Genomic DNA, 24,656 nt, shown 5'->3' with positions numbered 1-24,656 from the left:
CACAAGTAACAAATCTAGGAACTCACTGACACACAAGCTTATGAGATATTATTATGACTTTTTTTTTAAGATTTTATTTATTTATTTGACAGAGAGAGACAGCCAGAGAGGGAACACAAGCAAGGGGAGCGTGAGAGGGAGAAGCAGGCTTCCTGCGGAGCAGGGAGCCCAATGCGGGGCTCGACCCCAGGACTCTGGGATCATGACCTGAGCCGAAGGCAGACGTTTAACGGCTAAGCCACCGAGGCGCCCCATATTATGACTCTTTTTTAAAGTAAGCTCTAGGGGGGCCTGGGTGGCACAGCGGTTGGGCGTCTGCCTTCGGCTCAGGGCGTGATCCCGGCGTTATGGGATCGAGCCCAATATCGGGCTCTTCCGCTATGAGCCTGCTTCTTCCTCTCCCACTCCCCCTGCTTGTGTTCCCTCTCTCGCTGGCTGTCTCTATCTCTGTCGAATGAATAAATAAATAAAATCTTAAAAAAAAAAAAAAAGTAAGCTCTACCCCCAACATGGAGCTCAAACTCATGACCCCAAGATTAAGAGTCACAGGCTCCACTGACTGAGCCAGCCAGACGCTCATCATCACAAACCCTTTTGTATCAGATGATTAGAACATCCTTTTACATTATGCACAGCAGCAAGTACCCTATGGGTATTCGGAAACAGCTGTAAGTGCACACAATAGTTCTGGATGCCCTAAACTGATAGAATATGAGACTTGTCTAAAACCAGGTAGCTTTCTCCAATTTTCAGACTCTATCTATATGTACTAGAGAGAGAGCCTGCTTTCTGGCACCATTTATAAAGCCAAAAATTACCTGTGGAAAAGCATGACCAGACCCGAGTTCAAAACCTTATTATGAACTATGGACAAGTAAATTTTATGAACCATAGTTTCCTAATCTGTAAAATGTGGATAATAATACTCATACCTCAATGTTTTCATGAGACTAACAGGATCTGCTTACAGCTGTCAGTGTTCAATAAAATGACCACTGTTGTTAGAATTAGAATTAGTGCACTTACCTGTTACCTGGAAGGGAGCCTGAATGAGCCGCTGCTGAACTCCCCTGAGTAGCTCCTCTATTTCCTTCTGTATGTTGCAGACAACCTCTTCCATCAGCCCTACATCAGCTATTCCTTTCCAGAACATCAAAGTGTCCTCTGACACAAGAGGGATAAGACAGAAGATAAACAAGGGATACTACATATACTTAGGCACATCTCTACAAGTTAAACTCGAAATTACTTCAATTTGAAATGATTTCTTGTTGGGCCATTTCTGGGAAAAAGGAAGAAGTTTTTGGAATACTAGCTGCCTCCCTGAGTTGGTACCCAATTATCGGCCTCTTCAGCAACATAGGGACTTGAGATAATTGCCTCAATTTGTCATGGCTCTGGCTATAGGGAGCGGGGTATCTTCCTCCAATAAAGAGATTAAATAAATATTAAATATTATTTATTTAAATAATTTAATTTAAACAGTATTTAGTATCTTAGAAGTTAAATAATAAAGATATTAAAATAAAGATATACAGGCGAGCCTTGTATGATATGGTGTGAACTGTGAGGGTACACTTATATATAGATTTTTTTCTATATATACAGTACAGTGACGTAAATGTTTTTTCTTATGATTTTCTTAGGAATATTTTCTTTTCTTTAGTTTACTTTATTGTAAGAATACAGTATATAATACAAATAACATAAAAAATATGTTAATCGACTATGTTATTGGTAAGGCTTATAGTTAAGTGGGGGTGGCGGGGGAGGCAAGTTACACATGGATTTTCCGCTGCACAGGAGGTTGGTGCTCCAAACTGCCACAATGCTCAAGAGTCAACTATACCCCCTCTAGTCCTATTCTTACAAAGTAAAATAAAACAGCTGAATAGGCGGGATAAGCTGAGGGCAAAAGCTATGTCTTTTCATCTAAGTTGGCAACAGTGCCAACTAAAAATACACAGCAATAAATATTTTTCAAGTGAATTAATGAATGGAGGATGATGTGAAACCCCTCCTGGTCCCCTCTAAGTGAATCGTCATTGGTCACCGTCCACTACACCACCTGCTACCTAACTTTTTCTTCTAACATCTTGCAGCTTGGTTTATTTAAGAAACGTTCCAAAGTTGGAGGCAGTGTGACAGGATGAAAAGCACTGACTACAGAGTCAAACAGCTGAATTCAGCTCTGACACTATTGGCTATGCAGCGGGTCTTGGGCAAGCTGCTGAACCTTTTTGAATCTCAATTTATTCCTATGCAAAATGTGACTGTGCGTGGCTGTTGTTGCATGGATTAAAATAAAATGTTTGCAGCTACGATTATTATTAAAAAGCATGAGAAAACCCAGCAAAAGTAATTAAGAGACCTACTGTGTCCATAATCATAATGGTGAGAAGGGTCACAAAACCCTGCAAGATATCTTAGCCTCATAGAAAAGTACCTGAAATTTCCTCTGAGTCTTTCTTCACACCCTCCTCTGTAGCCATGGTGACAGCAGCAGTGAGAGCAGAGTTCCATTCCAGCCCTGCCTCTTCCATGCTCTCTTCTGAGATGGCAATCTGTGTGATGCTACCTAAAAGCAGTCCATTAGAAGTAAAGCCAGTGAATTTCATGAAAAAGTCATAGCTCTCCTTTATCTCATACGGCCAAAGAGACCCTGTTATTTTAACATTCTGGCCTTTTGCCTACAGGTCCATATAGTAAAAACTAGAATCCTTGGTAAGCCAGAATGAACATTGGATTTTCTAAAGAAAACCTGCCTTTCAAAAGAAAATGCTTTCTTCTTACTCTGAATAGAAAGTGAAAGATAACTTATAAAATCACAAAAGAGCAGTCTGCTTCCTGAGCAGGTGTTTTTTAAAAAGACTGAAGGTGAGCATGATTGCCAGGCTGTCTGCCCCGGACTTAGTGAGGATGAGGAGGACCTAAAATAATTTAAAAGAAGAGTACGGTGCTTAGCCAAGAGCCCTAGTACAAGCATATTTGATGCCGACCGTCGAGAATATCAGAAGTTGCTATAGCTTGTTTAACAGGCCATGGGTGAGAAAGCAAGAGAGATGAGACCAAAGAACTCAGATAAGAAGAGATCCAGGAATAGCGGATTCACAGAGGAAAAGAACTTTTGCTATTAACATTTTATATTAAGATTTTATTTATTTTATTTTTTTTAAGTAATCTCTCCACCCACCATGGGGCTCAAACTCACAACCCCAAGATCAGGAGTCACATGTTCTTCTGACTGAGCCAGTCAGGAACTCCTTGTACATTAAGATTTTTATTTTTAATTTTTATTTTTTTAAAGATTTTATTTATTCGACAGAGATAGAGACAGCCAGCGAGAGAGGGAACACAAGCAGGGGGAGTGGGAGAGGAAGAAGCAGGCTCCTAGCGGAGGAGCCTGATGTGGGGCTCGATCCCATAATGCCGGGATCACGCCCTGAGCTGAAGGCATGCGCTTAACCGCTGTGCCACCCAGGCACCCCTGTACATTAAGATTTTAAACAGGGGTGCCTCAGTGACTCAGTTGGTTAAGCGTCTGCCTTTGGCTCAGGTCATGATCCTGGGGTCCTGGGATCAAGTCCTACATCGGGCTCCCCACTCAGTGGAAAGCCTGCTTCTCCCTCTCCCTCTGCCTGCAACTCCCCCTGCTGTGCTCACACGCTCTCTCTCTCTCTCTCTCAAATAAATAAAATCTTAAAAAAAAATTTTTTTTTAAACAAGAGAATGGAGAAAAATCAAACTGATCCAGACAGATATACAGACAAATATGGACTCCACATGCTGGAGGGTATTAATAATCAAGCAAAAAAGTAATATTGATATGGATAATCAACTAAAGGAGTTTTAGCCAAATAAAAAGTAGATAATTTCATTGCGTTTTTTACTTTTCAAGTGAAAGACTCACATGATCAAAAATTCGAACTGCTAGCCATTTTATACTTTCCTGAAGGGAACTTAGGTTCTAAGAGATTTGTCTTCTACTCACCCAGTGGTTACTCACAGAATATTAGGGCTGACCAAAAGAAACCTTGAGAGGTCCTTTTTAAAACATAGTACTTCCCTTATATCCATTAGTGTCCTTGCAACTCGTCAGGCATTCTTTAAGACTTCTGGAAGTAGTTGAGACAAGAATCTTAACTGGACTAACTGAATCTTTTTTTTTAAGTTTGTTTGTTTGTTTATTTAATCTCTACACCCAGTGTGGGGCTTGAACTCATGACCTCAAGATCAAGAGTCACACACTCCTCCAACTGGGCCAGCCAGGCTCCCCTGGACTAACTGAATCCTTAATAATCATCTCACATAGCTCCATCTTCCCTAGAGAAGAGCAAAGAGCTCTAGTCCCGAGGTCAACAATACTGAAGTTAAGCGTATGCCCATCCTGCCGCATTTGTGGCAAAGCCTCCACTTGGTTATGTGGATTCCTTCCAGGCAGAGCTCTTCGATCCTTATAGGAGCAGTTTCCAGAGTCCAGTCCAGCCAACCATACATTACCTTTGATACATCTCAGCTCAACAGCTGAAAACCCTTCACATTCTATCTTCTTGCTTAACCACCAGTAGAGCAAAGGATTTTATTTTATTTTATTTTTTTAAAGATTTTATTTATTTATTCGACAGAGATAGAGACAGCCAGCGAGAGAGGGAACACAAGCAGGGGGAGTGGGAGAGGAAGAAGCAGGCTCATAGCAGAAGAGCCTGATGTGGGGCTCGATCCCAGATCGCCGGGATCACGCCCTGAGCCGAAGGCAGACGCCCAACCGCTGTGCCACCCAGGCGCCCCAGAGCAAAGGATTTTAAAACAACTTAATTTCAAAGATATGCCAAGTGGGACCAAAGTGAGACCACTGAATAAACATAATAACCACTGAATCATGTATCTATCTTTTTCTTTCTTTCTTTCTTTCTTTCTTTCTTTCTTTCTTTCTTTCTTTCTTTCTTTCTAGAGCATGTACATGGGGGGAAGGGGCAGGGGGGGGAGACAGAGAGAGAGAGAGGGAGAGAGAGAGAGAGAGAGAGAAAATCTTAAGCAGGCTCCACACCCAGCACGGGGCCTGACCTGGGGCTCAATCTCACCACCTTGAGGTGGTGACCTAAGCCAAAATCCAGAGTGGGATACTTAACTGAGTGAACCACCCAGGCGCCCCTGAACCATCTTTCTAATGTTTACCGTGCACAGTTAGAAAGAAACAAGGAAGGAAGTATGGCCAATAGGAATCATCTGGGAGAAAACAAAGAGATCTGTCTCTAAAGTATGGAATCACACCCAAGATTAGCATACTTTACAGGGACATCAATGCTCATGAGAATTAAAATTAAGAAACACAAAAGAGAAGTAAGGGGAAAAGTGTTACTAAAAAACACTGGGTTTTCAGGTGGTTTCCTACCCCCTACCATCGGCCGAAGTGGGTGTCTGCACCACACTTGTCTGCTGTCCTGGCACTGGAGCTCTTGCACTGCTGATCAGAAGATCAAATTTGGTGCTTCTGCAGGTATTGGAGCAAACCTTGTCATGCTGGTAAAAATCAATCTGTCCAGAGTCCATCATTTTCCTGTGTAAAGGGAGACAAGAAGTACCAGTTCAGCCTGCATTACATCTAGAGGGAACTAGGCCTCGGGGACAAATAGAAACAAAGTTGCTGTGTCTACTCCATAGATTAGTGAAACCTAATAGCATTAAAAGTCATTAGGTTGCAAAAATTCTAATTGGGATTATAAAATTTTCATTGGTCCTGCCCACATTTACAAGTACTCCTCTTCCCTTCCTAGCCCGCTCATTTTGAGTATTCTCTCATTTCCCGTTATCAACAAGCTTTAGCTGGGACACACTCCTGACAACATCTGAGTATCCCCACAGAATCTCATTGAAAGCAAACCCAAAAGGGGAAAAGACTAGTTCATATATTCGAGCACAACCGAGAAATGCTATAGGGAACAAGAATTTTATGATGAGATTCTAATGTATTAGTATTCTTAGACCAGCAAGATCTGTTGCCACTTTTGAAGACATAAAACTTCAGCACATTTCTTTCCTAAAAAACAAACAAACAAAAAAGGATAACAACTCTCCTATAAATATAGTACAAAGTTGATTACACTAAACCCCCACTATAAAATGCCCTTATAACTGGATTCACAAGACATTGTTATTATAGGCCATGAGCAAAACCATGGGGTATTTTAATTATAGTGAACTCTATGTTATAACGTTACTTGGCTTTCACTAAAGATCTTTTAGACATTCTGATTCCTTCTTACATTTGAGGAAAGTTGGCATGTGCTTGTTTTTCTGGGCAAAAAGAATAGGCCAAGAAGAACAATAATGAAAGTTAAAAGTATTCCTTCCCAATTTTATTTAACTACTGATTTCTGCATTCAAATCATCTGGAATAATTTTTTTTGATGTGTCTCTCTATTAAAATAATCTGAATAATAATGAAGAAAAAATTAACATTTTCTGTGGAAAATATAGAAAACTATAAAGAAAACAACTGCTCTTTAAAAAATCCAACAACACAGAGATAACATTAACATTTTGGCATATTTTCTTCTATTAAATTTTATGTACACATGTGTGTGTGTTTTACACAACTAAAATCACACTGTGTGTGTGTGTGTGTGTGTGTGTATATATTTTTTTTAGTAGGCTCCAAGCCCAGCATGGAGCCCAATGCAGGGCCTGAACTCACAACCCTGAAATCAAGACCTGAGCTGAAATCAAGAGTCAGACGCTTAACCGACTGAGCCATCCAGGCACCCCTCCATATATATATAACTCACTCAGTACAGCAAGATCAAGAGTACATGCTCTACTGACTGAGCCAGCCAGGCGCCCCCAATTTTATATTTTATTTCTTTCTTTACATCATAAGCATTTTTCCATGTAAAAACTCTTTAGAAATATCTTAATAACCTCATAATATCTCATAGTATATGCTCATATATATTTAGATGAACCATAAATTTACTTTAGATATACCTTAACTGTGTATTAAAGCATACTATAATTTTCTTTCTTTCTTTTTTTTTTTTAAGATGTTATTTATGGGGTACCTGGGTGGCTCAGTCAGTTAAGTGTCTGCCTTCAGCTCAGGTCATGGTCCCAGGGTCCTGGGATGGAGTCCCATGTTGGGCTCCCTGCTCAGTGGGGAGCCCGCTTCTCCCTCTCCCTCTGCTGTTCCCCCTGCTTGTGTTCTCTCGCTTTCTATCAAATAAATATTATCTTAGAAAAAAAAATGTTCTCACTAATCAAACTTCGAAACAACATATTTAAAAAAAAAGATTTTATTTATTTCTTTGAGAGAGTGAGAGAGCACAAATGGGGGGAGGGGAAGAGGGAGAGGGAAAAGCAGGCTCCCCACTGAGCAGGGAGCCTGAAGCCCTGGGATCAGGACCTGAGCTGAATGCAGATGCTTAACTGACTCAGCCACCCAGGTGCCCCTAAAGCAGACTATAATTTTAAACAATGTTGCAATAAACATCTTTATGCCTGAATTTCTACAAGCACTATAGACTCTTCTTAGGACACATTCCTTAAAAAGAATTAAAGGCAATGGGTAAGATGTTCTTACATCATGATACATGTTCTGCGAGGAACTTTCCACTCCTGACCACATTTTAAAATCCATCAATAGGTGAGTGCTCAAGAAATACCAATTAATGTTAATCTTCTCCAGAGGGGGGGAAATTACAATAATAAGCTTGCTGCATAAAGATGGGGGTGAGGGTATTACACATTCTGAAGTTTATTTCTGTGGTACAATGATGGCACGGATTGCATTCACTGAGTATGATTGTTACTTATCAAAAGCACCCTCTATTTTACCAGATTATCACAGAATTTGTCAGTCAGCCTATACTTCGTGGTCGGCACACTTCCTCAGCACCAGGCTTAGCCCTGCCTGTGCTTGGTGATCTCAAGTACTATTGTCATCTACTCCCGAGCTTCTCTGCCCAGAAAGGATCCTAACACCCTGACATCAGAAAAAATTTGCCCTAGATGCTGGGAAGAGTTAATTTAATTTAATCTTCCTTTTCTCACAGGGATTTTAAGAGCTAGCTGATGAAGGTAAATACATGGATCGCTCAAACCAATTCTTCAGAGGAAATAAAAATTTCAAATTAAAGAGAAAATACTGAATTATCTGTATTCTACCATGATTAAGTGCCCCCAAAGTCAGTTGAAAGGTATGTGCTGAGGGGTGGCGCAGTCGGTTAAGCATCCCACTCTTGGATTTGGCTTAATTTTGGCTCAGGTCATGGTCTCAGGGTCGTGAGATCGAGCCCTGCAGCCAGCTCCACACTCCTTGTGGAGTCTGCCTACGGCTCTCTTTCCAGGGGTGCCTGGGCGGCAAAGTCAGTTAAGTGTCTGACTCTTGGTTTCAGCTCAGATTGTGATCTCAGGATCATGAGACCAAGCCCCGCAATAGGCTCTGTGCTCAATACAGAGTCTGCTTGAGATTCTCTCTCCCTCTGCCTCTGCCTCTTCCGCTCATGCTTTCTCACTCTCTAAAATAAACAAGTAAATCTTAAAAAAAAAAAAAACTCTTCCCTCTCTCTCTAAAATAAATAAATCTTAAAACAAAACAAAACAAAACAAAAAGGTAGGCGCTTGTTTTCTTTTTAATTAATTAATATATATATATTTTTGGTAATCTCTACACTCAATGTGGGGCTCTGAGATCAAGAGCTGCATGCTTTTCCAACTGGAAGGTGCTCTTCCAAGCACCCTCGTATGTGCTTGTTATTAAAGCTCACCTGAGCATGATTCCACCCAGACGAATGGCTCTCTTCCAGTCCTTTAGGGTGGACTTGCCAGCCAGATGAACAAAATGCTTGGGGCTGATCAACTGATCATTGAACTAAAGTAAAAAGAAAAGTCCAAAAGAACCCGAGATCAACTTAGGCAGGCCAAGAGAGAAAGAAAGGTAACTCTACTTGTTACGTATGAAAAATACCCAGATGGCATCTTAAGTCATAGCCTTGTGTCTTCCAGCCTCCTGCCCTGCTGTGCCAGAGAAGATGATCCTTCTCTGGGCACACTGCCCTGTCCTAGTACAGAGCTACAGAAGACAGGAGGAGGATTGGAGATTAATATACTGATTAATCAACATCTGAAATCCATTCATGCCCTAAATCAGGCACTTGGGTCCAATGTTGCAAAGGCTGTTTAAATAAACTGAAGTAACCTATCCAGCCCTAATGACAAGATTCAGGATGAGGCGGAAAGAATAAGTAACATAGAAACCACTATCACTGCAGAGCCTCAAAACTCTGTAATCCTTAATGATTCTAGGATGATGCCACTGATGGTGACTACTATCTCTGGGTACAGCTGTGGCTACCAATGGAGACAGGATAAGCAATTATTTCCACTTTGTGCTCTCATGAATACTTATTTTTATCAGTAATAATTTTCAATAAATTCTAATATAATGCACACTCCCATAAGGCATTTTACATATATTACCTCATTTCATCTGCTAGGCAACCTTACAGTGTATGTGATTATTCATATTTTAACATATGAGCCTCTGAAATTAACTTATTCAAGGTCATCCAGTCATAGAGATGAGACTCTATTCATTCATTCAACAAACATTCATGGATAAATATGCCAAGCATCATTCTAGGTGTTGGGGATACAATGGTGAACAAGACAAACAAGTTCTCAGCTCTTACAGAACTTATATTCTGCGTGGGATTTGAATTCAGGTCAATTTCACTCCAAAGTCCTTATTTTTTTCTGTGACACCATAGGGACTATAAAGCCACAAAACTGAAAACATTGATACGGTAGACAAGAGAGAAGACGTACTGAAACTATACTCTTTGAAAACAAGGAGCCCCCAAACAGTCCCCAGTAAAGAGAAAAGACAATTACCTTGACACACTTCACATTTATTCCTGGACATACAAACTTCTTCCAGAGGAGAATGGCTTTGCTCTCCCCACAAGTTATGGGGTAGGCAATTTCCATATCCTCATTTGCTTCTATAGTGCTTGCATCTGAAAATGGAAAAAATATCAGTTATTTATTGAACACTTTTCCCTAAAAGCTTAATTCAAAAATCTCTAGTCTCTTGGTTCCTCTGAGTAGCTAACTGTTCACTTTGGCTGGTATTGTTTTGAAATCTTCTGGAAGACGTTTGGCATAACAGCTCTCTTACCAAGCTCACACTATGTGCCAGACACTGTCTTATGTGCTTTCACATGCTTAATCTTATTTAGTTCTTCTAACAAGCCTGTGAGGCAGTGATTGTTTCCAATGTATGTAGGTGGGACTTGGAAAGGTGAAGTGACTTTCCCAAGGACACACAGCTAAGAAGTGCGAAAGTAGGATTTAAACTCAGGTTTGTCTAATTTCAAACTTTTCTTTTAGCTTCTTTCCACTGACTGCCTTCCAATCAACACCTCGTAAATCCTAATCAGCATCTTCCCTAGAGACAGAATCAACTTTGAGGCTCCAATTTCTTTGTGGAGTTTTTGTAGATGAAAAATCTTTTCAGTACCCTAGCAAAATGATGTTAAATAATTAACTGACGGGCCTAGCTTTAGTCAGTGGTGTCTCTAGATGCACCACCATCAAACTGATGGCTACAGCACTGGTAGGGCACACTGGGCAGGGGGGACAATAAAAGGCACAAAAGGCAAGAAATTTCAACCAAGGAAGCTAACGTCAAAGATACTAGAATAACAAAAAGACTTACCAATGCCTTCTTCAATTTTGTGAATCGTGTGAGTTTCTACTGCCACAACTGCCGTGTTGTTCTCGGACCCAGGTTCATAAATCCTGTTGTAAAAGTGTCCATCGATAAACAAACTACATAAATCATGAAAAAATTAATATTCACAGCATGGGGTTAAGAAATTTGTTATAAATTATCTCAAAAGGAATAAAATAAATATACTTTACAACTCTACGTTAGTGCTTTGACTAGTTCCCCATTGTATTTAAGCTCCAAGTTGCCCAGGACTGCTTAGCAGCTACTACCATGGACAGGAATCAACAACTTTCCTCACCTCAAAGGAAAGTTCCTCTTGCTACTGTCTTTACATCACCACTTGTTACTGTTTTACACTAGACTTTCCCCTTCATAACTTTAAATGCTTATGACATAAAATGTTGCTTCAAGTATAAGATTAAGTTATATTACAGAATTATCCTAAGAAGACTAAAAAGTAATACATTGGACAGTTCAAGACAGGAAGAACCCGGGGCACCTGGGTGGTTCAGTCGGTTAAGCATCTGCCTTCTGCTCAGGTCATGACCCCAGGACCCTGGGATTGAGCCCTAAGTGGGGCTCCTTGCTCAGTGGGGAGCCAGCTCCTCCCTCTCCCTCTGCCTGCCGCTCCCCCTGCTTGTGCTCTCTCTCTCTTGCTCTGTCAAATAAATAATAAATAAAATCTAAAAAAAAAAAAGGCCATTGACCATAGAAACTGATGTCTTTTATTGGAATCTAGGTACTTTAGTCTTTTTTACCAGTTCAGCATTTTTCAAAGCATCATAACCAAACTATTGACATGAGCAGAGCCTAGTTAAAAGAGAAAGAGAGAGAGAGAGAGTAACTAGCATTAACTAGAAGTATCACTTAGGGAAAGTCTCTAAAATGCTTCTACCTTCTGTGGTACCTGGGTGGCTTAGTCGGTTAAGCATCGGATTCTTGATTTCAGCTCAGGTCACAATCTCACGGTCGTGATACTGAGCCCTGTGTCAGGCTCTGCACTGGGTGTGGAGCCTGCTTAAGCTTCTCTGACTCTCCCGCTCTCCATGCCCCCTTCCCTTTCAAAAAAATTAAATAAAATGTTTCTACCTTCTAAGAAATGAGCTCAGATAACCTAATAAAATACACTAACAATCTTTAATTTCTATAATAAACTTCATGTATTAATTATTGCATTTTTAAAAAAGATTTTATTCATTTATTTGAGAGAGAGCACAGAGGGAGAGGGAAAAGCAGACTCCCCACTGAGCAGAGAGCCTGGCATGGGGCTCGATCCCTGGACCCTGGGATCATGACCTGAGCCGAAGGCAGATGCTTAACTGACTGAGCCACCCAGGCACCCCCCCTGCATCTTGTTATTTGAAAACACTGCCTGAATGATATCCCTTGTATTAGTGATCACCCACCCCCAGGGTGACACCTTTCGCACAGACCTCTGCTCTGAATTTCACACCAGGATACAGTTAACTGCTAAATGAATAAATGCATTTGAATGTCCCATAGGACTTTGTTGAATTCATTATGTCTAAAATAACCAAGTTCTCTTCCCTCTCCCAAACTAATCTTCTTATATTTCCTATCCTTGTTAATGGCACCACCAGCACTCTATAGCCTAAGACAGAAGCCTGGGAATTACATCAGATTTCTCCCTCTTCCTCCTCCTCAACTCCCACGTACTCAGCCACCAAATCCTACCAGATGTATCTCCTTAACACCAGCCAGCCTCCCTGTCTCTTTTTCCACTGCTACTGCCTTAATTCAGGCTGCATCATCTCTAGTCTGAACTAGTCTCCTTGCATATACCTGAGCTTCTATATTCCTACCAGCGATCACATAAATCCCTCCTTAAAACCCTTCAAGACCCCTCTACTTGCTGTTACAATAAAGCCCCAAATGCTTAACAGGATATTTAAGTTGGTCCAAGATCTGGCCCCTGGTTTCAACTCTCCCTAAACCTCACTTTATAATCCAAGCCCTAGCCACACCAAATTATTTGTGGTTCCCAGAACTGTCATCTTTCACACCTTCCCTCTTTGCTCTTACTTCCCCCTTTCCCCAGAACATCCTTCCCCATATATTTGTTTGTTTAAAGATTTTATTTATTTATTTATTTATTTGAGAGACAGCACACTAGAGAGAGCGAGTGTGCAAGCACAAGCAGGAGAGGGGGGGAGGCAGAGGGAGAGGAAGAAGCAGACTCCCGCAGGGCAGAAGCCCCATGCGGGGCTCGATCCCTAGGACCCCAGGATCATGACCTGAGCCAAAGGCAGATGATTAACCAACTGAGCCACCCTGGCGCCCCTGTTTGTTTGCTTTTAAGATTTTATTTTTAAGTAATCTCTACAACCAATGTGGAGCTTGAATTTATAATCCCAAGATCAAGAGTTGTGTGCTCTGTTGACTGAGCCAACCAGGTGCCCCTCTATTTGTTTTTTAATGAGTAGCTTCTATGATGCTTTTCCTTCCACATCAATCCCTCCAGTACCTACTTCCTCCTTTGTGACCCAACTGTACTTCAGGCTTTTGTCAAAACACAAGTAACACTTAAAATTATATGTTTGTTTAGCTGCCTGCCTCCCCTTGGGCATAGTCTATGAGGCCCCAAAGAACAGAGATTATGTCTTATTTATTTATTCAATTTTGTATGACTAGTGTGTCTAATACTAACTAGAACATGGCAAAGCACCCAGTAAGTGGTTGGTCAGTGAATGAGGATTATGATAAACATGAGAAACCACTGCTTCAAGTAAGTTCAGTAAACTCACTCTAAATTGACCAATATGTTCAAAATCCCTTAAAAGAAGAAATTCTTATTTATACATAATTTCAACAACCAGTAAATTGCACTTGCGGTAGGAAGTAGGGGCACAGTCTATAAACAAGGTTTTATCAAGAAAAAATTTTCTGGGGTGGCTGGGTGGCTCAGTCAATTAAGTGTCAGACTCTTGATTTCAGCTCAGGTCATGATCTCAGGGTCATGAGATTGAGCCCCATGTCAGGCTCCATGCTGAGTGTGCAGCCTGCTTGGGATTCTCTCTCTCTCCTTCTGCCCCTCCGCCCCCCGAACACAAGCTCGCTCGCTCTCTCAAAAAATAAAATAAAAATAAATAAATAAAATATAACTAGAGAAATCAACTGAGCATTGATTGGCAGGTATCTCAAAATCAGTACCTGAAAATGTATCACTAGCTCATATGGTAAATTCAGTGTAAACAGTAGGTTGGGGAGTCAATATGTTGTACAAAGATGTCTATAACCTAATCAAGCAATGAGAGGCTTCCAGAAAAAGCAATGTCATTTGGAAAATAAAAAGACACACACACAAAATAAGTCAACTAATCTTCAAAATAATTAAGTCTCTAAACAGTTGAGAGTGTTTTCTGTCTCTAGGAAGGATAGAATAAGTGACAAATGGAGAACTTTAGGAAAGGTAGAAGAAACAGTGACTCCAAGAGAAAGTAAAGCTACCATGCACTAAAGAATCTACTCTTTAAATCTTCCTCATTACCCTTCCTCAAAGGGTAACAACTGCAAGTATGTATGTATGTAACGAATGAAGTTCCCAAACAAGTGAATTTGAATAAGGAAGCATAATCTTTTGGTGCCAATAAAAATTCTAATCACTCTATCCACTACATGTCAGTAATTATTTTTTCTTAAGATTTTATTATTTATTTTTTTAAGTAATCTCTACACCCAACATGGGGCTTGAACTCTCAACCCCAAGATCAAGTGTCACACAGTCCGACTGAGCCAGCCAGGCATCCCATCAGTGCTTATATCAACTTTCCCTTACAGATCTTAGAATATTTCCTTCAATATTCAGAAATGTCAGCAAACTATGGTTATATTTTAAAATCTAAAAAGTCCCCACTTTTACAAGATACATACTAATGTCTGGGATTTGCTTCAAAAAATTCAGCAGTGGGCGGATGTAGGGATGAAATAAGACTGGCCATGTGTTGTGCGATAACTGTTGAAGTTGGGTGATAGGTGTGTACATGGGGGTTCATTACAATATTTTTTTTTTAATTTTGGGGTATATTTGAAATTTCCTATACTAAAAAGTTTAAGTTACCAAGAGAGGTTAACTGCCTTTTTCTGTAAGTGTCTCACACAAGGTATGTTACTTAGTAGATTGACATTGGATTGTGTGTTTGCCCAAGAACATTTTTTTTCTTTCTCTCTCCTTTTTTTTAAGGAGGCTCCACGTTGGGTGTGGAGCCCCATCTGGGGCTTGAACTCACAACCCCGAGATCAAGACCTGAGCTGAAATCAAGAGTTGGATGCTTAACCAAATGAGCCACCCAGGCACCCCCTTTTATTCTTTTTTTTTAAAGTAATCTCTACACCCAACATGGGGCCCAAACTCACAACCCTGAGATCAAGAGTCACATGTTCCACCGACTGAGTCAGCCAGATGCCCCAAGAACATGTCTAATCTTATGAAGAATTTTTTATACATTCCTCAAGATAAAATAACTACCCCTTCCTTCTCTGTTGATATAATTCTTATTTAACTTCAAGACCAATTAAAAAATCTTATATCTTCTTTCAAATTCAGAGTGATCCTCTGAATTCAAGCTACTTCCTAACCATGATGCTCAGTACTACTTAGATTTTGCCACGTAAATGACCTCTTTATTTACATATATGTATTTTGGTTTGCACAACTAGACTGCAAGCTCCATGATGGTGGGAACCATGTGCTATATTTCTTCCAATGCTTTGTAATACATTGTAAAATAGTACGTTGTTGATATGTATATTTTGATAAACTAAGTTTGATTAATTTACCCATTCCTTAGGGTCCAGACCACTTCTGGTAGGAAAACTTTTGTAGTTGCCCTGCCTACTTTCCTCTAACTACACTGTCTTTCAGTAAACATGTACCAAGGCCCTGTGCTAAACAGTGTGGATCAATAGGAGGAGGGAGCCATGTAACTTACCCTCAAAGAGCTTAGAGTGGAGAAGAGGGAGAGAGACAAGGACACAGTTAACTGTTGTAATAGTATTACAATGACGAATACAGCACACAGTACTTTATAAAGATGAAAACTGAGCCAGCTCTGAGAGATTGATGCTGAATGTTTCCTAGTGCTAAGCAATCATACAGTTATAATTTCCCCACTCTTTAAACCTCCCAAATTTTTCAGAAGATCCAAATCTCTAGTCACTTACCCTTGCTGCACAGGCTGTAACTGCAAGATCACTTGGGTTTTAGTGTCTTCAGGGTTCTCTCCTTCATTTCCTTCAGTGGGTACCACAACCACATCCCCCACTGGAACACTCACTTCCGCATTAGCCATCTTTCACATGAAGTCAGATAGCTGGGCTGCTGTCAGAAACAAGAAGCACCAGTGACCTGGTCTGGTTTGAAAAGATGGCAATCATAGGAAAGGAACACCAAGCTAATTATGACTACCAATTCCAAGATGGTGCTCCTCCGAAAAGGACGGGAACTGTGAGAAGGGGCTGACCTAGGCTCTGATCGTTCCAGAAATGCCTTAATACTCACTTGCTGATTTAGGCTTTCTTAGGATATGTGATTCACCCAGTGTTGTACCGGAGCCTGCTTTTTTTTTTTTTTTTTTTTTTTTAAGATTTCATTTATTTATTTGAGAGAGGGAGAGGGAGAGCACAGAGATAGAGTAAGAAAGAGAAGAAGACTCTCTGATGAGCAGAGAGCCTGATGCAAGACTCGTTCCCAGGACCCTGAGATCATGACCTGAGCCGAAGGCAGACACTCAACCAATTGAGCCACCCAGGTGCCTTGGAGCCTGCTCTTGAGAACCGATTATGCACGTCTCTTCCCAGCTCCGAGTTCAGTGACATCAAACTGGTAGCTTGAAATCAGTGACGCTGGGAGTATATACACCACAGAAATTGGCAAGCACTACAAATCTGGGTATTTCTTTTTTCTGGAGAACTGATTTACAGCACACCACTAGTGCACTACAGCACACCATCCCAAACAATAAGCTCCTAGAAAGTAGGAATCATCTATTTTCTTTGCAACCAGCCATTACACCTCACCAAGTGCTCTGTCCTTTGTGAATTACTTAATAAGCATACGCTAAACAAAATAAGCTGTATAGGAAGAAAAATGATTTGCATTGTGTGGTTGTTAAATAAATACTGAATCCAACTGTATGTCCGCTAGGAACTTCTACTTCTTTGCTGCAGACTGAATGGAGAGATGATCTTGCCTGACGTCTCCCTTGCAGACTTGCTGGGGAAACCAGTATCCAGCACCACGTTCTCCTTGACTCTAATGTATTTCAAAGCATCATCCCAATTTTAATGAAAATTCTGAGGGCCCCAGGGTAATCTGCAGGGGTTAGTTCTCACAGTTGCAAAGAAAGGAGTCACGTAATAGAGTATAGGTAAGAGCACTGTGTTTACTTAGATATGTGAGATGATTAGGACATGCTGATCAGAGTAGGCACATGATAGATGCACATTTGAATACGTGCGTGGTAGTCAGACAACTGAATCCACATCTCGGCTCTGCCACACTTGTTTGCCTATAATATGCACAGTCAAGCATGGCACTCAGTCTCCCTCATCTGGCCCCCAAATAGTTTTCCAGTTTCATCTGCAACTGTAATTCCCTAAGAACCTTAAGTGCAAGCCATACCAGCCTCCCCCTGTACTCTGAATGTGCAACATGGACCTTCGGGTTTCTATACCTTTGTTATTCCTTAAGCCCAAACTCTCTTCTCCCTCATCAGCTTCTCCCTCCCAAGGCCCAGTTCAAAGCCCACGCCTCCACAAAGCCCCTGCCAAACATTTTCTTTTCTACAGTCCCCCAACACTTGGTTAGTAGCTCTCCTCTAACGATTATCACACTATGCTTTGTAGTTAACTGAACAAACCTCCGTTTTCATAACTGAACTACACTCACTATGAGGTGCTGCTGCTTTTTTTTTTTTTTTTAAGATTTTATTTATTTATTTGACAGAGAGAGAGAGAGACAACCAGCGAGAGAGGGAACACAAGCGGGGCGTGGGAGAGGAAGAAGCAGGCTCCCCGCGGAGGAGCCCGATGTGGGGCTGGATCCCATAACGCTGGGATCACGCCCTGAGCCGAAGGCAGACGCTTAACGACTGAGCCACCCAGGCGCCCCGAGGTGCTGCTTCTTTATTTTTTTAATTTTTTGGTATTTTTAATTCTATGAGGGCAGGTGTTGCTTCTTTATAAAGCCTGTCTCCCACAGCCCTGTTCATCATGGCAATGACACGTTGGTTCAATCAATTTTTGTTTGTATTTGACCTACTTAAAATTCCTTACATCAGACTTAGGCTTCTGCCTTTGATGATTCTCACGTTCAAACTTTTTTCCTGAATGCTATACCTCCTGTACCCAAAAGCCTCTTAAAATTTAACTTGTAGCCACCTTAAACCAAACTCATATTCTCTCATAAACCTGTTCCTATTTCCTGCGTCTGTAAATGGCACTATCCTCTACCTATTTTCTCAAGCCAGAAACTACAGTGTTATTTTTCATCCTTCTCTTTCTAAATCCAATCAACCACCAAATCCTATCCATTCTATCATCTATATTTCTCTTTTAACCATCCCCCTTTCTCCATCTGTGCTGCCACCACCATATTCTAAGCCGCCATACTGTTACCTGAATTTTTCTAGCTGCTTCTCATCAGTATCCTAATCTCTGGTCTTGCTCTCCACTCCATTATCTACAGAGCCAACAAAGTAATCTTACTAAAGGCCACAGGCCTTTTCCCCATTTCAGAATCCTTCAGTGGATTCCCTTGGCTATTAAAGTGCAAGCATCTTAACAGCGCTTATAGAATCCTCCAAATCTGTCCCCTGTCCACTGTGCTAGCCTCATTTCTCATAGTTCTTCCTCTCACATTGTGGGCTCCTGTCGTGAATTTCTTTCAATTTCTCAAACATGCCATATATCCTCACCTGAGCCTTTACACTTGTTTCCTCTACCTAGAATTCTCTTTTCCTTCCTTTTTGGCTAGTCACTGCTAAACTTTTATAACTTATTTAAAACATCATTTCCTGGGATGACTGGCTGGCTCAGTCGGTAGAACATGCAACTCCTAATCTCAGGATCATGAGTTCAAGCCCCATATTGGGCATAGAGTTTACTTAAAAAAAATAAGTAAAATAAAATAAATATATATATATTCACACACACATACATACACACACATACATGTTCATTCACAGGGAGGCCTGTGACTCCCCTGACTAGATGTAAGCTTGTGTTCTTGCTCCCTTAGAACCTGCTGAAGCACCCCTGTCATAACCATTACCCCACTTTGTCAGCCTCTCCTCACCAGACTGCATCCTGGGAGAGCAAAGATTGCTTTTCTTTTTCTTTTTTTTTTTTAAGATTTTATTTATTTATTTGTCAGAGAGACAGCCAGCGAGAGAGGGAACACAAGCAGGGGGAGCGGGAGAGGAAGAAGCAGGCTCCCAGCGGAGGAGCCTGATGTGGGGCTCGATCCCATAACGCCGGGATCACGCTCTGAGCCAAAGGCAGACGCTCAACGACTGCACCACCCAGGCGCCCCCTGCTTTTCTTTTTCAACACCTCCCCCGTGCCTAGCTCAGTACCCAGGACACAGGACACAGGAGTAAATAAATTGTGTTCAATATCAGACTTCTATTTACAAAACTGCCTACCTAAAATTTTCCAAGGAAAACTGGCACATAACAGTTATGTAATAAATTTTTGTCCAGTGAATGACTTGCCTTGCCCTAAAAGACTTCTAGAATTTTCTACTTTTCTAAATTAGGGGATACAGATTTATTTAGGCAGCTAGACTAAGCTTATTGCCTGTCATTATGGCCAGTTCAACAAATACTTACTGAGTCTCTACTCCACATCAGGCACAGAGTTAGGCTCACTGGATATGAAAAGGGACAGTATCTGCTCTTAAGGAACTAAAGAAGGAAAAGAGATGCATGACATTGTCATATAGTAGAGAAAAAAATTAATTGCAAGATACTACAGTACACTATCTGAACTTCTGTAAATTAAAAGTTCAAAAACTAGGAATAGGGGCACCTGGATGTCTCAGTCAGTTAAGCGGCCCCCTCTTGATTTCAGCTCAGGTCATGATCTCAGGGTCCTGGGATTGAGCCCTGCAATGATTCGAGCTCAGAGGGGAGTCGGCTTCAGAATTCTCTCTCCCTCTGCCCCTCCCCCTTAAATAAATAAATAAACCTTAGAAAAAATAAAACTAGGGATAAAAAAGAGAATCAATGGACTGGTTCAGCTGGCTGCCAGCAATAGAATCAAAACAATTAGGACCTTGGAGTCTAGAAAAAGACAAAAAGGGATATGACAAAGCATACAAATGCTATCAAATCCTAGAATAACTGAACCAATAGATATCTTCAAAGCTTGAACCATAAAAATGGAGCTTGAATGAAAAGAATCACAGCCCACATTTGTTTGGACACTTATTGTCAAGCGCTATTCTGTTACTATTACATATTTAATGAATTTAAAAGATGTAAACTTTAGCATGTAACAAACTTACGGAATTTATTATTTTAAAACAGCGGTTTACAATTTTAAAAATAGCTTAAGTAAATTAATGGGTTAGAGGAGAATTAGAAGGATGCTTCTAGTTTTAACCTTCTACCCTAAGGTTGAGTCCTCTCTACAACACTCTGAATAAGTGGTTGACTAACTACTTGATTAATACTTCTTCAGTGGGAACTCATATTTTACTCCTTAGCCCTCCCACACCTTGGAACCCAAGAGGAATGTTCTCTAACCTTCTGAGTTTATCTGAGAAGGTAATTATAATCATCCACAATATGTCTCTCAGTGTCAGTAAGAGACAGAAGGTCTGATCCAACATGGCAATTCTTACATTCTTTAGAGAAGCAAGTTTTGAGTCTCTCTTATTACCCTAAACACCACATTCCTAACAAGTAACCCGAAACCAGCTCTACAGAATACACTGGCTAACTGCAAGGTCATCTCTTTGAGGTGAGTATAAACTGAAAAGTAGCTCTTGTTTATAGCAACAAAAACTCCTGAGGCAAGATGACTGAGTTGCTCCTTTGGGTATTTCAGGGAAGGGGCCTGAGAGTATTCATTGCGTAATCACACAACACTCTGTAATTCTCGGGAAACACACATAAAGGAAAGATGTCAAAGTTATGTGAAAAGAATTATTTTGTAGTTATTTTCAAAGACAAAAACGATACCTTGAAAGCAAGCACACGAATACTCACATGAGCTACTAAAAAACTAAACAAATGACATCTGACCTACTCTGGATTAAATTCATTTTTTGTGTTCGGAAAACCAATGTTTCTTGTTGTTGTTGTTGTCGTTGTTGTTGTTGTTGTTGTTGAAGTAACCTCTGTGCCCAAAATGAAGCTCAAACTCATGACCCCAAAATCAAGAGTCGCAAGCTCCACCAACTAAGCCAGCCAGGCACTCCTGAAAACTAATGCTTAAAATGTGGCAGGATTATGAGTGTCACAGGACTGCAGGAACATCAGCGTTCGTAGTTGAAAAGGAATAAAATAGCAGATACCCTGAAATTTTCTTACCCCAAAATGTATTTATTTATTCCATACTGTATTGTAATTTTCGTAGACTGTGTAGTCTTTTTTTTTTTTTTTTTTTTTTTAAGATCTTATTTGGGGTGCCTGGGTGGCTCAGTTATTGGGCATCTGCCTTCGGCTCAGGTAGTGATCCGGGGGTCCTGGGATCGAGCCCCGTGGGATACTCCTTCTCCCTCTCCCATACCCCCTACTTGTGTTCCCTCTCTCGCTGTCAAATATATAGAATCTTAAAAAAATAAAGATCTTATTTATGTATTTGGCAGAGAGCACACGTGGGGCATGGATGCATGAGTGGGGGGAGGGACAGAGGGACTGTGACCTGAGCCAAAGTCAAGATGCTTAATGTACTGAGCCACCCAGGCGCCCCAACTGTGTAGTCTATTCTTAAGAAATTTCCAAGTTAGGGGCACCTGGGTGGTGCAGTCGTTAAGCGCCTGCCTTCGGCTCAGGGCGTGATCCCGGCGTTACGGGATCGAGCCCCACATCAGGCTCCTCCGTTGGAAGCCTGCTTCTTCCTCTCCCACTCTCCCTGCTTGTGTTCCCTCTCTCGCTGGCTGTCTCTGTCAAATAAATAAATAAAATCTTAAAAAAAAAAATTTCCAAGTTAAAACTTTATTACTTGAGGCCAAAACGCCTTGATTTTTTTTCCTTCTTCATTCCTTCTCATGCATTAAGTGATCCAGGGCACTATCGAATGTAATAAAGCCAAAACAAATAAAGTTCGGGATAAGTCAGGTACTGGAGACTACTATATAAGTGTTTGGGGAAGCAATGAGATAAAAGTGTTCTTTGAAGGATCATCGCACTAAAACCTAGGAGACTTCTGCTTAGGGCAAGACCAATTCAGGGCCCAAGCTAACCCAATGAAGTTAAGTACAAATTAGCTATTTGATATGTTTGTTGAAGTAAATATGAATAAATGGTTGACTAACGACTAATGAAAAAGTCATCGTCAGATCTTAAGTATCCACAATTGATAAAAAGCTGATAAATTACGGAAGACAGTTCAAACATTTAATGAAAAAGTCCTCCAAAAGCACTTTGGTAACCATTAGCAGAGGCAAGGGAGAAGAAAAGAATCCCTCCGTGAGTCTGGAACGACCTGATCCTCCCACTCCCTAATCCTCCAGGTTAGGGAGGAATCCCATTTCTTGGTTCTCCTAAACAGACACCAAAAAGGCCCCTTCTGTGTCTGGTAAGAAGTACTTTTGAGATTTCTCTCATCTTAAGAGAATTCAGACCTCCTCCTGTTCCTCGGATAGTCAAGCCTTCCCGGGATCCGTAGGTCAAGGCTTGACATGCGTAAGTCTGGTGGATCACTCTCCAGGACCCTCAAGTAAGATTCTGCTGTCATCGTTCCTGCCCCTCAGGAGACACCTGGACAAGTCCCCTGTCATTTCTGAAAGTAGAGGTACTCTAAGCTTCTTCCCCTCAACAATCTTCTCTCTGGTCCTCAGAAACACGGGTTTTCCCATCCCCTGACACACCAGATCGTCCTGTTCTCTACCTACATATCAGAAGGTACTCAATCTCTCACTCCCTCACAGGTTTGGACCCTTCCCATTCCTACTTAAGAAGGCCCTGAGGCGTCTTCCTACCGCCCCCTCACCTCCGGAAAGGCAGGGGCCTGCTCATTTTCCCTGGAGCTCTTCTTCCTCGTCCCCTGCTCCCACTACCCACCGTGTCGCCACGCCTTCGGAACAGCACCTGCCTCTTTTCCCCTGGATTGAAAGGCCGAGGCCTCTAACGCGCCCCTCGGGTGAAGCTCGGGCCTCCTTCCCTCAGCAGAACCCACTCTCTGCTCTTGCTCCCCCGCCAAGCTTCCGAGGGTCTCCTCCCGGGCGGGGACCCAGGCTTCCTTAACCTTTTGTCCCCCCCAACCCCCTCAACCCCCCCCCCCCCGCGGCCCTGGCCAAGCGCGACCCAAGCCCCTCCCCAGCTCCGCGTCGACGGGCCTGCTGCTCCCCGGGCCCCGCCCCTGGGGATACCCCGAGATCCCCGGACCCCTCTCCGGGGTCCTGGGCGTCCGGGCCTCTCAGTCCGGAGTGGCTCCGGCCCCTCCGGGCCCCTCAGCCTAGGACTTCCGGGGCCCTCGGTCTGGGGGCGCGGGGCCCCCTGGCACCCCGCTCGCCGGCGCCCGCCGCCCTCGGCCAGGGGCCGAGCCCGGGCGGCGCGGCCGGCCGCGCTGGGGGCGGCCCGGCTGCTCGGGCGGACCCAGCGGCAGCGTCCCCCCACCCCCCCGCGGCGCCGCGACGTCCGCTCGCTCCCCGGCGGCGGCGGCGGCACGCACAGGGCGTGGGGAGGCGCCCGCGGAGGCAGCAGCCCCCCGCCCCCTGCGCGCCCGCCCGCCCTCGCCGGCCGCCGCGCGGCCCCCGCGCCCGCCCCCCCCGCCCCCACCCCACCCCGCGCCCGCGCCCGCGCGCCCACCCCTCCCCCTCCTCACCGTCTCCGTCGGGCGGGCGGGCGGCGAGCGGCCAGGGCGGGCGGGCGACGGAGCATGCGCAGAGGCCGCCACGGCCGCTACTGCCACCGCCGCCGCCAGGCCGGGCTTCAACACTTCCGGCCGCCGCCGCCGGCGAGCTGGCGCCTTAAAGGGAACGCGTCCTTTTTGCGGGCCCCGCGGAGGATGAACCTCAGCCGGAGGGATTTGAGTGAGTCTTTACTTGAGCAGGGGTCTTCTACTCTGGAGAGTCACTATTGGAAGGGCTCTGGGGACCCTAATAACGCTTCTTCCCCCACTTCACAGTAAGGAAAAAGAGGTCTAAATTAAAGATTCACCTCATCCACAATCAGGAACAGGACTCGGTCTCTCTACTCCTCTGGAGGACTGCCCATTTCACCTCCTCAAATCCAGTTTTATGGAGCTTACGTATTACAGACCTTCAGAAGTTATGCCCAACTATCAATTCGGAATCAGAGATCTGGTTGAGTATAGAGTCAGTAACTGGTCACGAGTCTATGAGCAAGCTGCTTGCATTCTCTGAGCCACGCGTGTTTGCCAAGCCTTGCCTGGTTGTGAGGCTATGGGTTCAAGTCTTCTTCGGGGGCGTTATTAACAGCTCCAAGCCTGTATGTCGCCTAAGGCATACGGTTGTTGTTTGTGCTAAAAGAGATGATACTTGAAAAGTGCTTAGGAAAATTTCTAGAGCCAGTAATAGTAATTAGCAAGTATTAAGACCTTTCTATATGGCTAAGCGTTGGGGAAAATGCTTTGTCTCCTATAATATTCCCGGCAACCCTACTACGTAACTTTTTTTCACTCCCGTTTTACAGATTAAAAGCAAAGCACAGGGGGCACCTGGGTGGCTCAGTCGTTAAGCGCCCGCCTTCGGCTCAGGGCCTGCTCCCAGGGACCT

General features: G+C 42.7%; 1 protein-coding gene across 14 annotated transcripts in view; it reads right to left on the bottom strand.

Annotated features, from left to right (window-relative positions):
- Nucleotides 1-24,490, bottom strand: part of GMEB1 (glucocorticoid modulatory element binding protein 1) — a 32,764-nt gene extending 8,274 nt beyond the window's left edge. Inside the window, exons 1-9 of one of the 14 annotated variants that reach the window (XM_026516878.4) lie at nucleotides 23,289-23,443; nucleotides 22,542-22,699; nucleotides 15,911-16,067; nucleotides 10,715-10,827; nucleotides 9,889-10,013; nucleotides 8,763-8,866; nucleotides 5,400-5,557; nucleotides 2,447-2,578; nucleotides 1,027-1,164 (exon numbers count right to left, since the gene is read on the bottom strand). In XM_026516878.4, coding sequence (XP_026372663.1) covers nucleotides 1,027-1,164; nucleotides 2,447-2,578; nucleotides 5,400-5,557; nucleotides 8,763-8,866; nucleotides 9,889-10,013; nucleotides 10,715-10,827; nucleotides 15,911-16,038 — 898 coding nt within the window. In that variant the 5' untranslated portion in view covers nucleotides 16,039-16,067; nucleotides 22,542-22,699; nucleotides 23,289-23,443. Of the gene's footprint in view, nucleotides 1-1,026; nucleotides 1,165-2,446; nucleotides 2,579-5,399; nucleotides 5,558-8,762; nucleotides 8,867-9,888; nucleotides 10,014-10,714; nucleotides 10,828-15,910; nucleotides 16,068-19,578; nucleotides 19,654-22,541; nucleotides 23,155-23,288; nucleotides 23,444-23,743 lie in introns of those variants that run through there. The other 13 variants (XM_026516877.4, XM_048221737.2, XM_044390503.3 and 10 more) reach the window with 13 other exon arrangements.
- Nucleotides 24,491-24,656: the final 166 nt, after the last annotated feature.

The sequence above is a fragment of the Ursus arctos genome, unplaced genomic scaffold, assembly GCF_023065955.2.
Source record: "Ursus arctos isolate Adak ecotype North America unplaced genomic scaffold, UrsArc2.0 scaffold_32, whole genome shotgun sequence".
Lineage (NCBI taxonomy): Eukaryota > Metazoa > Chordata > Mammalia > Carnivora > Ursidae > Ursus > Ursus arctos.
Note: the sequence above shows the minus strand (reverse complement) of the source record. Positions and strands in the feature narration are given on the sequence as shown.